General features: G+C 44.5%; 1 protein-coding gene across 1 annotated transcript in view; it reads right to left on the reverse strand.

Annotated features, from left to right (window-relative positions):
• Positions 1–1,398: 1,398 nt before the first annotated feature.
• Positions 1,399–18,994, reverse strand: part of ctdp1 (CTD (carboxy-terminal domain, RNA polymerase II, polypeptide A) phosphatase, subunit 1) — a 66,563-nt gene continuing 48,967 nt past the window's right edge. The window contains exon 13 of the mRNA XM_071517924.1: positions 1,399–1,570. Within this exon, the coding sequence (XP_071374025.1) occupies positions 1,399–1,570 (172 nt within the window). The remainder of the gene's footprint in view (positions 1,571–18,994) is intronic.

Here is an 18,994-nt window from a genome sequence, read left to right on the forward strand (position 1 = left end):
TATTGAAACAGGAACTTGTTCAGTGAAACCTGATCTCTGCATATGGAGAAAAAACAGTCCTAGGCTTTACTGTCTAGACACTAATGGAGGATTGAATTCAAAGTAGTATGTTCATGGCTGACTAATGAGTGTGGACCACAGCCTTCCTGACATGAATGTAAATGGGAAATCAATGAGAGCAACCAATAGTAAGTCGTTGTAATGATATAATAATATAATGTACAGGGATGTAGTATGCTCCATTAAAGCTGCACTAGGCAACTTCGCATGTTGGCGGCTCCAAATGGCAGTGAGAGGTAACTTTTTGAAAAATGTTAACTTCGAGACTCAGAAATCCTGTAAGGTGAGGTCAGTAAACTGCACACAACTCGCTCATGTTTACCAACCCGGCTGGTCTGTGATGCTTTATACCAAAGATACCAAAGAGACGAGAGAGGAAAAAGGTCTAGAAAGTCCAGAATTACATTTGGGCAAATAGGGAAAATCAGCACCGTCTCAATTAGTGGGGATGGGATGCTCTTCTTCTACTGCAGCCCCACTTTGTGATTTAGGATGATAAAACAGGTTTATTTTTATATAAAATCTTGCCGAGTGCAGCTTTAAGGTAATAGGACTTGACCGGTTGTCAGAGAGTGGCTTTACTTCACAATCTCACAACCGCATTATGTCACCCTACATCTCACTCAAGACCTGCCTGAGCCAATGAAAATGAACAGTAACTGGGCGTAAAGTTGGGTTCAGTTCACCAAAGCCGAGAACCTTACCTTCCGTTATGGTATCAAATGTACAAACGCTATGAAGAGGAAGAAACGACTCGAGACCCAAGAAAACACATTCAAACGTCTAGATCTGCTGGTTGCAATGTTGACCCCTAAAAAACGGTGAAGGAGGCAAAAAAGGAAATAAAACACGGAAGTCAAAACGTAAAATGTTTAGCTGCAGGCTTGGCAAACCTATTCCAAACTCTTTGGCATATAAGACCAGCAAATTTGATGTTTTGTATTTGTTTTTTTTTATTTATCTTTATAAAAAAGTGAAATAGAAAAAAAAAAAAAAAAAAAAAGTAAAACAAAAAAAAAAAGTATCAAATTTCTTGTCTTCTAGGTTATCTCACGATAAAATGTTAAACGTCAAAGTGTTTTACGCCAAAATGGCTCTAAATCGACCCTAAAAAAATCTCTAAGCCTTTATTTACACAGCGACATGACTCATTTCTGTACAGCACATTCATTTTTAGAACAGCACGCATTCATGGCTCATACATCCTAAGTACACACCGACTCCGAAGCAGAGAAAAATAGGAGATTTAGGTACCGCTCGTTGGGGGGGGGGGGGGGGGGGGGGGGGGGCTGAGGGATTCCGCTGCCGTTTTGTTTTTTCCTGTGACCGGAGTCCTCGTCACATAAAGTCATTGAGCTCTGCCTCCAGGGCGGCGGCCATCTCGTCCGCCTCCGAGCTGCTGCCCTCCTCTTCCTCGTTGGAGTCCTTGGAAAGCTCGTCGGCCGAGTCCGCCGCCGCCTTCTCCTCCTCCTCCTCCTCCTTGGCCTCGTCCAGCTTGCGTTTGTGCCCCCTAGAGAAAGGAGACAGGGCGATTTCAGAGACGGAACTGTAAACCTTTCATCTCTGGGACTCCCGTACTGTACTGCCGCCGCCGCAAACAGGATTTGCATGATGCCGTTTGCAGTGTCACAGATTATAGGCGTCTAAAACAGAGATAAGAGAGAGGCAAAACGCTGCATATCTTTTCTGATGTTACGTTATGTAAGTTATGTAAGTTATGTAATTCTTTTTTTTCCCACAGAGAGCGACCCAGAGAAAACATCCTTGAAATAAAAAAAAATAAAAAGTCCACTCTGATATCAAACAAAACCACTGAGTAGACTTGAGTAAAAGATTGAAGCATGGAACACAAAAGAAAAGACTTTCACGGCTTTGCCTAAAAGTGCAATGAGACATGACAACAATTTGGAGTTTTGGAGAGCAGACTTCTCATTCTTCTTCTAAACCGACAAAAGAAAGAGATTTACCATCAGGAAAACAAAAGCAGAGGAATAATTTGCATTGTGCCGTACTGCCCGCTCGCCGCAGCACGCCCCCCTTGAGAATGACATAATGTAATAAACAAGGGTCTGGGTTCTCCGTGCGGACTGTTCCCACGGTGAAGTCTAACTCCCCCCTCCAGCGGACGCCGTTCACCAAGAGGCTGCTGGGAGATGTGAAGCACCTCTCGTGTTAAAGACTCAAAACGGCGCTGCGCTGATGAGGGATTCAGAACGGTGACGAACGCTGGCCGAAAGAGGGAGATGAGGATAGAGGAGGAAGCAATAGAGGAAGAGGCGGAGGGGATGGAGAGAGGGGGAAGGATGGTTTTCCTTTTCCCCCTAGCATTAATGTGCGGCTAGAGCAAAAACACATAACATTTAGGTGTAAATGCACCCGAGACGCTGACGATCTGATCAGAGATGCATCCGGACGCATTAACATCAAAGTGTAAATGGAATACATCTCTAATTCACAATTAGTAATTATGGCAGCAAGCACAAACATCCAATAAGGAAGCTAATGCAAGTCAAAGAGGCGGCAGGCACTTGGAGAGTAGCATACTTGTGAAGAATGGATTGTCAGGATACTGGTGGATAGGGAAAAGAGAGTGTGAGTGAGAAAGTTTGAGTTTCTGTAGGTGGCACTTTGTTCTTTGTCTGTTCAGCCATGGTGGCTATCGCTGCTCACGCTAACTACCCAGTTCTTCTTCTATTTGTTCCAAACAAATCAGTAACGTAAAACGCGTCACTTCCGGTGCGGCAGAGTATTTTTCCCAGGAAAGAGCTACCAGACACCGGCTGTTGTAAAAGCTTTCATGAACTGGGGTTGAATCACTGTTGCGTTAGATCAATCGGCGATAGAGAGACTTTTATATGTGGAAAGGGAGCCGCTGAGATGAGGCAACAGAGTGGGTTCAAGATCAAACCAAAAGTAGGGAAGGAAAAAAAAAAAAATTGGAGAAGCGCGCATTGCCACGTGGCTAAAGGCCTCTCTAACATGGCTGTAAACATACACCACCACCCCCCCTCCTCCCCCCTCCACCTCTGCTCCAGCGTCTCCGTGACATCTCCTCTGCAGAGCGGCTTGTTAGCATGACGCTAATGAGGCAGGTAGGGTTTTTTTTTTTGCTGCATGATTGTGGCGGAGGGTCTGACACCGGTCCTGCAGAGACGGACCTCTCATTAGACCGCACCGCTGTCAGAGGGGGGTGGGGTGGGGGTGGGGGGGGGCCTCGCTCGCCTCCCGCCGATTGCCGCGTTCATTAAAGGTCAGATGTCGGCTAATATCGGCGGAGAGGCGCGGCGAGATGACAGTTGCGGCGGACCCCTGCGGAGCGCTCGGCACGGTAAGTGTGCGAGGGTGTTGAGTGTGTGTGTGTGTGTGTGCGGTACAGCTGCACAGCTCTGATCCTCCAAATCGACGAGTGGTTTCATTTTCAGAGCCGGGAACACCGGGGCTGGTCAGAGGGTAATGGCGAGGTTCGGCGGTAATGGCTCAGGGACGAGCGATTAACCGCGTCTATTTATTTTGCGCCGGTGTGAGAAAACGAGACGGGTGGCAACCGCCATCAGCGATATTGTTTCTGCAACCTGGGTTGGCTGGTGACACTGTATGAGTCACTGTACTTGAGCGTGTGTGTGTGTGTGTGTGTGTGTGAGGGACAGGGAGAGCGAGTGTGTGTCTGCACATGTGTATTGCACCATCCCTCTCCCATCTCCAAATATTAACATTCGAGACAGCGGGGGGGGGGGGGGGGGGGGGAGTTCCTTCATTGCTTTCTGCTTCACATCATTACACCCAATCTGAAGCCTTGTCTATTAATCCAACCGCCCACAGACACACACACACACACACACTCTGGAAACATCCAGAAACTCCCACAACGTTACAGTTAACTCTAAAACAGGATTCAGCAGTAATCCACTTATATTAGATTTCACATGTCTTCGTTTTCTGTTATAACTACACCCTTGATTTTAAACTGTCATAGATTTAAAGGCTACATACTAACTTGTGTTGCACTGTTACTATTTGAAATGTATCAGCTGTGTATGTATCATGCGTTTCGTTTCCTCTGTATCACTGTAAAGCACTTTACAAAGTTACAAAGGAAATTTGCATTAGTAAAATTATTATTGCTCAAGGACACCTTGACAGAATGATCTCATCTGGCTGAGATGCACACATTTGCTGCGTTGGCAATCTGACCTTTCAGTGACTCTACCCACTACTCCACACCGCTGTCCTGCGGTTTTAAAGGGCTTTTACCTTGCAGCAGTGTTTACGATACCATAAAACAGCAACACATATTCTGTTGTGCCGGTGTGTGACGGATGAAAACAATCTGTACACATTTAACCCAACCTCTCCCGATTTGGCCGTTTCCTGCCTGCTTACCTCTATCTCTAGGGTAATCAGTACCATCTCACCTTTCCAGTGGCCTGAGGGGTTTGGCCTTCAAAGACCGGAGCGGTGTCGAACGCAAAGTGTATTCAGCGAGCTCCGGGAGAACAAGAGCTCCACTGTTTTAAAAAGTTCCTCTGGAAATGTCACGAGCTGAGCTGAACACTCCGGTACCACGGGGGGGGGGGGGGTTCGCCGCTGTGATGCCGAATTTGTCTCGTCCTCTTTATAACTACACACCACAGCGACTCGGAACATGAGAAAGAAAGAAAGTCTAAAGTTAGACGGAGGCGAGGGAAAACACACCCAATTTAGGGGCCAATTCATGACCCCCCACCGCCCCCACCCCATTTCATGTTAAGAAGATGACTAATTAGATAGTTCCATTATTAAGAAGCTCCAGGGCTCCTTTTCAGAGGGGGCGAAGGGTGAGGCCGGTGTGGATAAAGAGAGAGGTAGAGACAAAACCAACGAGGGAGAAATAAAAGTGTATGGGTTCCCCAGCTACAGAGACAAAACGATTGAAAGATGAAAGCATATGGGTTCCAAAGTGTCCGGTTCACTCACTAATTGCGAGTTTCCCCCATTATTCCCTTTCATACACTTCACGCCGTGAGAGTGCTCGGATAATAGGACCTCATGAAACATTTCCTTCATTCAAATTTCCTCATTACTGGCGCTCACATCGGCCAATAAAGCGGCACCACTGGCCTAATGGGAAGGGGCCACCCAGCCGGCTCCAGTGAGCAAGTGGCTGCGAGGGAAGACGACATTTACACCATCACAACTTGGATTCCCAATGTTGCAGCGCTGCAAATTCATTTGTGCTTTTTAAGCGCAAGCCAGCAGCCTCTCACTTGGTTATATTTCTCATCGAAAGGGGTCATCCACTGCAGAAATGATGGCATGCAGTCGTGGCATGTTGACAGATGGATGGATTGCACGGGGCCCAGAGTGTCGCTGGCCCTCAGCCCAGAGAAAGCACTTTATATGGAGCTGCTGTCAATGAAAAGTAGAGACATCGCAGGCCTGACCTGTCAAATGGCAATCATCGGATACAGCTGTAGCCATTTATAGAACTATTAAAACCTCGTTCCAAGATGTGCATTTTCGAATTGGGACCATATCAACAAAACCATTTGTCAAACAGCATACTGCAACTCCTGCATCAAGTCCTCTCCAGAGGTTTTTGGAAACAAAACTCATGCATGGAATTCATCCACAAAATTCCTGCTGGTTCCACTGCTGATACCTCTGTATTTTGGTATTCTGCCTTTGTTAGATTCAAAGTAGAGAGAGAGACAGGAAAGATTGGGAGAGGGACTGACATGCAACAAAGGTTCTGGGCTGGATTTGGACCCAGGACGTCAGAAATGTTAGCAGAGCGTCTAAAACAAAATGATTAGTGGTTGTGATTGTCTATAGCATAGGCGCAGGTGTTGCGGTCATTACTTTCCAATTCTATTATCTGTGTATTCTGTGGGGAGTATGATTGAGTTAGGGGTGTCAGGAGGACATGCTGCAGAGCGCCCGGTGGTGAACAAGTAGCCTGGAGCTGCACCCGCTTCAACAAAACATCATTAGCGATACATAAGTGATATAAAATGGCTAATATTGCTCAGGAAAATTGCATCTGCCCTGGGTCGAGCCCCATTTATGAGATTGTGCGCTTCAGTCACGCGGTCCAGACGGCACTAACGCTGCCCCGGGGAGGGTTCAGATGGGCCAAGTTGGGGAAGACTCTACAGAAAACGGCCCGGGCTACAGTTTTAATCTTGTGATGCAGTGCACACAGCGTGGCGGAGTAACTACTCCCACTGACAAAGCAGCAGCGGGCTCTTGCTGAAGTCCCAGGCTCCAAAGCCCGATCTAGGACTGGAGAGGAGGGAGGCGACAAAAGTAGGGAGGGTGGAGGGCGGCGAGGAGGAGGAAGAGAGAGACGGGAAATGTGGGGGAAGCCCTGCAAAAGCAGAGACTTCAAACACTTGACAGCTCTGTGAAGCTCTGCTTAGAGCAAAAGGGGGAAGGGAGGGACCGAGTGAGAGAAGGAGAGAGTAAAAAGGCAGCTGGAGGAGAGAAAGTGCGAGAGAGGAAGAAATAGGAAATAGGGAGAGAGGAGAGGGAGGTAAACCGTTAGGAGAGAGACCCAAACCCTCTTGGCTTTCAGGCTTCCACCTGTGTAGGAGGTATGGAAATAGACTGCAGGGTGAACAGTGAGGTCTCGTCCCAAGAGAAGCTGCTCAAACTAAGAATCAGATAATTGAACAGCAATAAGACCAACGTGGTATTATCCACTCCTCAGTGGTTTTCAAATCAATAGGAGTCAATGACTTAAGGTAGCAGCTACAAATGACTCTATGTTATGGACTTTTTCCTGCCAGTGAGTTATTGCCTAACAAGAGTACAGTACGCTTACAGCATAACATTTTAGCATATCCTATTCACAGTGGATTTGTCAACTGCAGATGCATTCATATATACACACACACTCCTCCCCCATACATTTGAATACTCCACAAGCGAGCTGATAAGCAGTGCCGTTAAAAGGTAGTTTTTATACCAACACCAACTTTCCCTGCCCCTCATTATATTATCTTACCATGAAGACTCAAACAGAGGAGGATAAAAGAACCAGCGCTGATGCGGGGATGGGGAGGGCTTTGTGAGACGTGACAGCTTCACAGCTTCAGCTTCAAAAACAATACGACTTTCAATAGTGCGCACGCAAATGGGAGATGCATGACCACGCAACAACAAGGGCCCACGTAATTACACCTCTAATTACAAGTAAACACCATTCCCGAGCCCACGTGCTCCTGAGCCCCTCTTGTGAAAAATACATGTTGGCAAAGTTTTTCTTCCGCGAAATAAAGGTTGGCCAAGTTTACTTCCCTTCGCTACGCAGAGGGAAAAAGAAAAAAAAAAACTGCTGACGCGGACATCCCAGAGCAAACAGTGTGGGGAAGGTGTGATGCGGTGTGTCGACTGTGTGAATCACTGTCACTGTCATTTATATCTCCCCAGTCTCCCGTGTATGCATCAACCCCCCCCCCCCTCATCTCTGGCTCAGCCACATGCTGCAAAATCAGATTAAAGCCCCCAGGCTTCCTTTCATATGAGTTACATCTTTTTTCTGTCTGTTTGCTGGCAGCAGCGGCTTTGACAAGGCTGCAGGGTTTCCTTCGCAGCAGCTTGAGAAGGATTTAGACCTGGAGCTTTGGGCCTCACAGTTGGTTCAACAGCGGAAAAAAAAGAAAAAAAAGAAATCAGCCTCACCCCATACTGGAAGTTTTCAGGATCGATTCTCATAACAGCCAATGTGTCCATCAACAGCCATATCCTGTCAAAGTGGCCTTGAGCAAGTCTCTGAACCCCCTACCTGCTCACTCATTTTAAGTTGTGGATAAGAATGACTACAATCAAAAATGTACATAACAAATATCAATTGATTGATTTAGCCAGGCCTCGAACACAACAACTCTATGAAGGTGAATATGGCTGCTTTTAGTCTGGCTGTGATTTTTTTGTTATGTTTTTTTAAAGGCAGTTGTGTTTGGAACCGTTCCAAAGCTGCTTAATTTTTTTATAAGCTCACAGAGTCCCCGTCCATAAAATATTTGAGATTAGTTTTTGCTTTGGGGTTTTCAGTCTCTTCGCTCACTCTGCCGAAAATATGCAAACACTCCCGCTGCCGCTGATGTCTGCTTTCCCTCTCATCTCTCACAAATAGTAAAGCCTATTCAGGCAAGTTGACAGTGGCAGGTGACACATGATAGGGAGGCTGAGTGATGATGCTGTAGGTAGAGTGGAAACATCGGTGGATGCCTTTACCCAAAGCACCGAACGGCTCTTTTTCAGCGATTTTAGCATGGGTGGCCCCAATGGAACGGGTCCCCAACCCTGTCAGTGAGTGTCATGCTCTACTGACTTCTGCCAGATTCATGCTTATGAGCAAAGTCAGTGGTCAGAAGAACGGTTATGCATGATTGCAGTGAGTGAAATTGCACTGACTTCAAAAACTCCACCTTTTAAAACCAAAGTGCTAAAAAAAATATTTAATTAATGTGTTGACTTGAGCCACTACAGTTAGAATATCACTGAGCTACTTCCTGGTATGTGGATGTACAGTGCACCAACCTCCAGTTGGTTGGTGCTTGTTTGACTTGTACCGTACTGCCTGGTGTATGAGCGCACACTGTATTTCCCTTTCCCCCCTGTCAGTCCATCAGCCATTGAACCCCAACAGGCTGGAGCCTTCTTCGTCAACATACTGTTCTGCTCACATAGGACTCAATAACATTGACCACAAGCTTTTCACCATCATAACCACGGTGAGCCACTATACGGACACAAACGTGCTGAGTCAACAGGTCGATACTGTGTGGTCGTTTTTTTCAACTCATCGGGTGAATCAAGCTGATACATAATGAACCATAAAAACAATATTGACATTAAATATTTGTCAGACTGAGATAAGGAATAAAGACCCATCCATGCATATCACCTTACAGGAGCTACGGTGGCCTGTAACTGACACAAACAATAAAGTTGTATCATCAAACAGGAAAAAAGGGAGAATAGTGTACTCCAAAAACAGCAAGGCACTCTTGGAGCCTTTATATCTGTAAAAACATACAAAAGGGGATGTCTATCCCACACGTAGCAGCTTACCTCACCTTCATCAGGGTATGACATCCTAACTGGCAAAGGGATATACAGTATATATAGAAATAGAGGGCAACAGGTGACACTAATAAAGTTGTATTTTCACAGTCGAGATGAGCCAGTTAGGTAAGGGGAAATTAATAACAACCCTATCAATCCGCCGCAGATAGTTTATGGCCATATGGTGCTATGGGCCAGTAAAAACCATACACACTGCACCTTTAAGGTTTTCCTCAAGTTCACACAGCGGTTGGTCAGAGGCAATTGAGATGTCGATTCACACCTTTAATGCAAGGATCTGCCCCACTCACTGTCTGCTGCAGGCTACCTGCTGGGGCATATCAACAACACTCAGATGGATGTTGTTTGATTGTACATGAAACAGAATTTTAGAACTTCTCTCACCGTATCTAAGAGCAGAAGTGAGAAAGGCAACATGTGGAGATGCCAGCGGGATATGGAACAAGGCCTACACTACCAAGGCCAATTAAAATGAGGCATAGAATATGAACACTGGCAACAAAGATCTTTCAGTGTGCAGAGGAAAATGGATAGATAACACACTTGGGGAGAAGAAAATCCACAGATAAAATTAGGGTTTGACTGATATGGGTTTTTGAAGGCCAATACCAGTAATTCTTTTTAATTTAACAATAGAACGCAATAGAAGCTCTCAATAAAAAGGACTACAAAAGCCAGCACAGCCTTGCAGGAGCGGTCCTGTCAGTGGGGCAGACGCGATACACGCCTAACTCCCTTCTCTCCACCTTCGCTTCATCGGTCCATCCAGTGAGCGGAGACGGTAAATGAGCGGTGCCTGGGCTCAAAGCGTTTCCTCCACAGCCGGCTAATTGCCCCGGTGTGACGGGGCGGCTCCTAATGAGCTGCTCCTCTCTGTACACCGCCGGCGCTGGCAGCCTTCTACTGGGGAACAGAACAGCCAACAGTTTCTCAATGTGTGGCCCCCCCACCCCCCCCAAGCAGAGACCGCACTCCGGGTCCCCAATCAGCAATGGTGAAAGTGTGTATGTGTGTGTGTGTGTGTGTGAGACAGCATGCACTTGTTTTGCTATCCTTGTGAGAACCACTTTGAGTTTGACATTTTTGCCAAGTGAGGTCACTGTGGCTGGTCCTCACTCCCTTCAAGGGGTTCGTTTAGAGTTAGGACTTTAAGCAAAAATCAACCCTAAACACATTTTAACACTGTTAAATAACTGCTATCGGTGATGTAATCTTGCATTTCTTTGCCCAATTTGTTGCATGGTGGTGTTTTTTTTAAATCGATTAAATTTTATGAAATATTAAATTCAATGATAATGAAAAGAATCATTAGTTGCTGCACTAGTTGATTTGGTCTTTAAGGTTAGAGTTAGAGGTTAGGGAATGAATGTAGTCAACAGAAGGTCCTCACAAGTATAGCAATACAACATGTATGTTTGTGTGTATGAGGCAGAGTGTGAGTGTATGTACGTGTGTGGCCGTGTGTGTATGAGTGGTAATAAACACTGGATATTAACAGGCCAGCCTGCCCCCAGATGCCTCTCTGCTTCATAGTGAGATCAATCACACCCAAGCACATAAATAGAAAAAGCGCCTGCATCACCAGCTTGGAGCGGAGAACCGTGAGGAAAAACTAGGTCAGATTACTTGCAGTTTTATCTTTCCTATTTATGTATTCCTCCTTCCTCCTCCTTTTTTATATGTGAAAAGCCTGAGTAAGCATTCCTATTTCTCACAGTCTGCCGCCCCTCTCGCGCTGCTGAGCTCTGTTTATCAGGGGCAAGGAGCGCCGGGATCATTGTGCCGCTTCTCCCGGCCGCTCCAGTGAGAGACACGCGCTGTCCGTTGGATTTGTGCACCCACGGGGGCAGCCGAGCAAGGCGGAGGGCTGTCAGTGTCCCTTATACCCATGTTTAATCTTCCCTTTTGTGCATAGCATCTCTCATAGCGCCGTTGGGACTCAGGTGTCAGGCTTCATTGTCAGACTAACAGGACACCTGTGTGCCACATGACAAAGTGTCCCACGGGCCAGGCTGCTTGTCACTAATGGACTCCGCATGGGATGAGACAAGGCTTTCAAGTTGTTCCTCACGACACATACTAGAGATGGGACGATATATATCGAAACTCAATATATCACAGTATAAATGTGACCATACGCATTGTGAGGCAGGAAAATGAATCGTGATATCAGCTCCATTTTCAGATGGCTTGCCCATCACAATTTCACAAGCTTTCGTGACATAAACGTATCATCCACTTCCTAACACATGCACACACACTTGTATTACTATGCTTTTGAGGACCTTCCATTGACTATATTCATTCCCTAACCCCCAACTCTAACAAACCCTAATCCCCCAGGCCAGCTGTAGATCCTCCAGTCTGTGCTGGGTCTGTCCCAAGGTCTCCTCCCAGTCGGTCGTGCCCAGAACACCTCCAAAGGGTGTTACCATCGGTCAGTCTCACGATTTTTGTCTTAGCCTCACTGGTCAATAAGACCCACATTCTATTCCTGTAAAATGACCCATTTGTAAAACCATTGGTAAAATTCCTCGATATTCCCCGACTAAGAATTTATAAAATTAAAAAAACTGCCTGTCTGGAATACACCTCTGAAAATTCCATGATATTCTAGAAGTTGACCAGTGGGAACCCTGCTCATCTTTCTAACCATGATGAGGACACATGAGAGTACAATCCCCCCTCCTCTCTCTCTCTCACACACACACACACCCTTCTAACTCCCTCTTGCATCTTCCAGAACAACTAATCTGACAGCTGACCTTATAACGACTTCAGCAAACTCATCCTCACCTTTCCAGGAGCCATTCGTCTGAATACAAACTCTGGCCAGAGCTGCCTTGGCGCGGAAAACGGAGGCTTTGTTCACTGAATCAACAGCAGCATGAAATCAGCTGTGCCGCCAAGGGCTGCCGCACAGCATTTGCACCTGACAAATCACATAATCGTGGAGCCCGGGTCCAAGCAGAAACGGCTCTGGCTTCATGTCCCAAAAATGGAACAGATCGAATGCAGTCAGTTGCGTGTAGTTATGTATAAAGCGCTGAGGCAAAACTGTTATAAGTGACAAACTAAATTCAATTAGTCTGTTTGTTTTCTCACCTCTCTGTGAATGTCAGACACCTGCATAAATTCCAGCTTTAATAGTAGACATTTAATTAATCTGCACCCAGCATCAATAAGCCCCACAGCGGAGGATACATATGAAAGCTTCTGCCTTCAGAGAGATTAAAACAACAACAACAAAAATAACGTCGCTTTGGGACAAACAACCGCGCTCTGTTTATCTGTGGGTAGAAAACAACAGGTTTCATAAATGCTAATGGAGTAATTTGAGCGCCTGTTGGATAAGTACAGTGCCATCACGACAGTCTTCGGGGTATCGGCCCGTCTTTAAAAACAATTACCCGCAACAGGTTAGAGGACCCTTGGGTGCAAACGTTCTAATTGGAAAGCGCATATGTACTCCAACTTACAGTACACACATGGTGATAACAGCTCTATTTCCCCCTTTCCATCCCATCATCTCCTCTCTAGGGAGGATAGGGAGTATGCTGCTCCACGATCCATCTACTGAAATGTAATGAACACCACAATGTACCTCTCATCCAGGCAGTGTTTAATGGTAATTTCTTAACATTTAGCTGTGTTAACGAGGTGTCTGTGCTGAATGCAGAAGCGGTGCTCTACAATGGACTGAAAGAAGGGAAATCGGGGGAAAAACAGGCTACGTTCACACTGCAGCGGAAAATATCCAAATTCTGATTTTTGCATTGTTTTATATGTGGTAGAAAAATCAGATCCTGAGGCATGCGACTTAAATTTGAATGCTCAAATCGTAATTTGTCAGCATTACGATAAGTAAATCCCATATCATTCAACTGACAACGGAAGCTTGGCTGAGCCAGTGTTAGCAGAGACATGAAGGATAGAAAGCCAAATAACTAACTTGATGGTATTTGGGGAGACATCTCAATCTGGATGTGACATATTTTGTTATTGTTGCTGTCAGTTCATATAGCTTATGGACAAGGGATATATCCTAGAATAGATACAGTACTGTGCAAAAGTCTTAGGCACCAAAGAGTTTTTATATAAATTGTGTCTTAGATGTTTATTCATTTTTTTTCTGCATTAGTGTGTCAGTAGACTGCTCTTTATAGTACATTTTTTGATATTTAGAAACAAAAAGACTTTTGCACAGTACTGTATATGTCACAAAAATAAATAAATAAATAGATAGCAGCAGCAATTCAGAATTGAGCATTAAGGCCTGCTGTGTGAATGGAGTCTTAGCGAGGACAAGCAAGGCACTACTGACTAATGTTGGCTCAAAAGTATATTCAAAACACCATCAAAGAGGAATAGCCAGTTAGGGCATCAAGCCTCAAAAAGGCCATTAAGAAGCTGAGATAAGTCAGAAAAGTGCTCAAAACGTGCACAAGATGAAAAGTGAAGACAAAGAAAGGCTATCAGACTAGCATCAGTGCTCTCAGTGCTTTTTATTTACCATCTCAGCCTCTTGATGTCCCTTTTTGAGGCTTGATGTCCTAACTGGCTGTTCGACTATATCAGAAAATTTCATTCAATTGAGATTTCATCGGCCATTTGTGGGGCTCAAGATCTGCAATAGTTTAATTTTTGTATCTACATTGGTGTCATGCAAATAATGACTAAAGCCTATGAAAACTCTCTCTTAGTTAGGCTGATGTGCTCTAAAAGGCAGTGCTAAATTAACAATCACACCCATTTAAATTAACCTCAAACGTACCTTCTACATGAATATCCAAGTGAATATTTTAGATGTTTGGCATCTATGAATAATTTTAATTAGGCTAGAGCAATCTTGTTTTTCCTCCTCAAACTGTGTCGGAATGTGTTTAATAAACACAAGACACAATTCCTAAACAGTACTTGAGAGAGAAATATCAGGCCCATCTTGATGAATGATAGTTTACCGCTACTCATATACACCCAAGATGTTAAAATCTAAACTGATGAACACCAAGACCTAAATGTACTGTAGCAAGGTATCAGAAAAACAAATTTAAGACTTTGTAATGCTACCTGGAATTGAAATTAAGAACAACAAATCTTACTTCCAACTGAACATAGCTGATGAAATTTCTAAAACTAGGCTGGGCAGAAGAAGAAATAGGACAACAGCAAATTAATTGGTCAAGGACATGATGCCCAATTGTGTTGTGTAAAGCAGATACAATGAAAAACCCACACAAACACAAAACACATTTGCATATTGTACTGCTAACCCTGTTCTGCATTATTCCAAGAGTGAACATGTAGCACAATGTAACCTGTCATTGCAAATAAAAAGACCTTTAATAACAGTATTTAAGACATTTTTATACTTTGTAAGGCTTTGTATTATATATAATTCACTTTAGGTTTTTCAGACTTTTTAATGACCCGCAGATACACTGTGTAGGACTGTAGTAGTACATGAGAAATAGTGGCTACCATTAATTACATAATATAGGACTCCATGTGGGAATTGAGGTTTCACACTGAATGATTAAAAGCGGGGGAACAAGGACAGAAATAAAATAAAGATCCTTGGTTTAGCAATATTTCATGAGAACATGTAGTCCATATATGAGGCTTTCTGCTAATCCTCAATATAAGAGCAGGGTGCCAGATAATAGAGCCAGCTACCAACAGCACTGTAGCCTGGAGAAGAAGAATAAAAGGTACTGGGCGGGAGGGAGGGAGGGAGGGCAAGGCAAGACAAAGAGAGCGAGAGGAAGAAAACGAGCGAGAGTTCAATTCACAGCATAGCGAGATGGGCTACATTTTTACTTTTCCCTTTCATCTCAGTCAAAGCAGAAATTGAACAAAAGGCAACGAATGCTGATGAGATGCACCACCAGCCCGACCATGTTGTCTTAGCGCTGCTCTTGGGAGAGGAGCAAGGCGACCGGCGGGATTTGAATAATCAGGCTCTTCAGCGGTCCTGCAGTGTTCCACCCCAAACGCAAACGGCAGATATGCAGAACATTGTATCTTCTTGATTCCCCATTAATCAACATGCTTTGGTTGGGTTCATTGAAATTTGCTCTGCCGCAGACGTAATTGTAAATGCTTGCTTGCAGATGTGGAACAAATAAAGTAGGGCAGCACCTAAAATCTAAATACTGCATACCGCATTATGTAACCCTGCCATGGTTGTGGATTCGCAAAGCAATGAGGCTGTAAACACCATGAATGCATAACAAGCAATCATGGTGTGTATGTGTGTGCGTGCTAACCCTTCCTGCAAACAGGCTTTTTCAAATTATAAATTCTCACACAATAAATCTTGCACTAAATGTGGGAAGCTCATTCAAGCTTAAGTATCCCAGTAAGTATTATTTATGCACAGGGCATATAAGAACATCAGCTGAATTCATTTACTAAGGCATGAGGGGGCAGTTCCATTACAATTTGATAAGGTGAAGAATGTCAAGTATGGTAATTTGGCTCCTCAGACTGTTTATTGAGACAAGTTGACACTAGAGAAGTTCTGCAATGTGAAAGCATCTATTACTTAATTGGAGATATTTGAGTCATGGTGGGCGGTCTGGGTTCGCTGCAGACAAACAGCAGCCATCACTGACACATCGCATTTTACGGTCAGAGAGATTGAGAAACACTGCAGGATGACACTGAGGGACTGGGACTGGGTATCAAACAATGACAGGTTTCCATTTTGTACCGATTTTTAATTCTGGTACCAGGGTGGGACATTTTTGATCCACTAGCCACTGTGTCTGGTAGATTCCTAAATTCTATTAGCCACAAGCCGCAAATGATAGGCTATTATTCATGTATTTATTCAAGTATGTTAATGGAATGCTTATAGAAGGTAACTTTGACAGTGTGACAAAAAGAAGCGGCTTAAATCGACAGTGGGAGCAATATTTGAGTCAATTTGAAAATCGTGCATCAGTCGCGCATCTTGCCTCGCTTGTCCTGTCGACACTCATTGAAATATCGCTTCTCTTTTTCTTCCTCCAATCTCTCCTCCTTTGCTTGCTCCTTTATCGCTTCCTCTCTTATTATCTGTGTCTGCTGGTCTCTTAACTCCGACAATATGTCGCCACATTCTGCTTCTAGTTTGACAATCTAGCCTCGGGGTAGACAAGCTAAAGTGATGCAGTGGGCGGTGAGCCTGCCTTGTTTAATGTTTTCCTTGGTAATGACGTTTCATATCAAAACCATTTGTTTTGAACGTTGTCAAGTATGGTACCTGGGAGTGGTCATGGGAAGAACCCCAATAAACCCCCAAAAACAGTAACAACAAAAACGCATATTCGATATAAACAGAGTCCAGAGAACACTGGACACTGGACCTTCTGTACAAAGCATCACAGACTGGCCGGGTTGGTAGACATGAGCGCGCTGTGTGCAGTTTACTGATGTTGCATAATTTCTAGGTACTGAAGTTCAAATGTTTCAAACAGTTAGCTCTCGCTGCCATTTGGAGCTGCCAACTTGCCAACTTGCCTAGTGCAGCTTTAAACTCTGCGAATGGATTTTGTGGGCTGTGCGGTGAAATGAGCGGACCAGACAACGGGGCGATCTGTCAGAATGCTTTCATCAGCGCAGGTGCCAAAGTTCACGAGGGCGGCGTGTAGTCTGAGGAAGCAGAGGTGATACTGCGCTTTCTCCCCCAGGACAAACAGCTCTGCCTTCTCAAAGAAACAACAAAAAGAAAGTGGTGGCAAGTGATGACAGCTGAATCGATTGCCTTTTTTGGGGGGGGGAATAAGGATATCCTAAAGCGGTGTTGAAATGATAGGGTGGATTCGGCGTTAAATGAGCTTACAAATGTGTGGATGGGGAGATACTGGGTTTGCCGCGTCTCTGGGGGAGGATGCACATTTCACATTAAAACAGATGTGAAAATGGAGAATCTTCAATGGTAAGGCTTGCCATCAATCAAAGGCAAGAGGATGGAAAATATTCAGACCATTCTCTATTGACCGCAATAGAAAAAGGACAATCAACTGACTGATGCAGAATAAATTATTCTGCCTTGACAAATTGTAATCCTAAAACTAACACTTCAGACCTTGTAACAAAGGATGGAAAATGTTTTCATAACATTTGTGTGTCCAGTATGTATTAGAGAGACTTTCATAATATTTTGCCATAAGTTATTATGCAGGTTAACGCACTAGGATAACGACATTGTAAAAATATAGTGGTTCTATGATTTAACTGCTTTACTTTTGGCTCAGCACCAGAAGAAAGCTAAATTACTGTTCTGTGACTGCTTTCACACCGGGGCTTTGGGCTGCAGAGTGATGGATGCATCAGTGAGAGGAGAAGGTGTATCGTCTCCCTACTGGACACAGAGGGAGGAACGAGTCAGCAGATTGGAGAGAACTGCTGCAACAGCCTCTTCACCACGGATATATGGTTGAATTTCTCAGCAGATAAGGTCCGGAGTCAAACACTCGCTACTTAAAAACACCACTACCTACACACCCATGCATTCCCCGTTAGGCTGAATCTTTCTTGGGAGGATTTCTTAGTCTGATGACTAAGCAATGGACTCAGTTTCCTTTGCAGGCTTGAAGACACCTCAAAAGGAAAGGGGAAACTAACGTGACAAAAGGAAATGTTTGGTGGTACTCCACTGCAGTTGGGGACATTGGACTTAATCTGGGACATATAACCAAATTTCATGAAATAACTAAAGCCCCAGGGCTCAGGCTTTAAAAGAACCTTTTGTTCCAGATGTTTATGTCCCCAGATAGAAAAACCTGACAGTAACTATGTTTACATGCACAGAGTAAACTTGCTATTGGCCATATTGCGGTTAAGGTCTTATTCAGGTTAAGCTGTTTGCATGAACCTTTGATACCCTGCAATCGAGTCTCCCTGTTGCCATGAATAAACCAGTTAACAGAATATTCCTGTCCAAAGATAAAATGGTGTGCCAGAAAAAAAAAGAATGAAACGATGCAGCCGCCAGCTACTCCCTGCCGCTTGGACTGAGCAATAGCAGTTTACTTGTAATACATGGGAAAGGAATGATTCCAGTAGTAATCTGTGCTATTTTCGTGACGCTCCTGACAAATAGCCCGATGTTACAGGCAATTGCCAAGAACACCGGTGTTGTAGTTGCTTATGGAAATGCACTCGCACCTAGAAATTTACTGATGATGCCAGCATGAAAAACCTGACAATTATAGACGAAAGCTGGGGAGCAGGAGTGGTGGAAGATGATGGTTATGCTCGAGTTTACAGATGCAGAATGGAAAAAATTACTTTCACACGTCACGGGCTTCATTTGTCAAGTTGTGCGGGATTATGGGGTCTATAGTGCAGCCTTGCCATCTCACTGTGTGCACACCTACTGTACACCAGTTGCTATGACAGTTGCACTTGTCTAATATAAGTTAGGGAGCTGCTGGGAGTGTTGAGTCTGACCGCCGATTCACATTAGAAGAGGAATTGACATGTAGTGAAATTTACTGCAAGTTGCAGCAGGGCAAACATACCAGGAGCGTATTTCCTCCGCAGTCCAGCAGCTTTCCCTGAGTAAAAAACATGCACTACACGGACGTGAAATGACTCCAATTAATGAAAATAGGCTATATATGCATAGTGCTCAGCAGCAGCATTCTGAGCTGTATCTTTCTTAATGTTGTCTTTGTAGAAGGTGCTGACATGTGGTTGATCCCTGTCAGTATAATGAAATAAAAATCCAGTTTCACGCTGTTCTCGGTTTTAATGGGTGCTCGTTTAAGAACGTTTTCATGTCTTCAGAGTGACTGCATGCAAGTGACATTATATCCTTAAGTCATTTGTGTGTGCTATATAGTCGCTTCTTCTGACCTTGTGATAACTG

This window comes from Centroberyx affinis, unplaced genomic scaffold, assembly GCF_046629955.1.
Source record: "Centroberyx affinis isolate AG114_WGS23_722 - 3 ecotype Tasmania unplaced genomic scaffold, CSIRO-AGI_Caff_v1 ptg000541l_1, whole genome shotgun sequence".
Classification (NCBI taxonomy): domain Eukaryota; kingdom Metazoa; phylum Chordata; class Actinopteri; order Beryciformes; family Berycidae; genus Centroberyx; species Centroberyx affinis.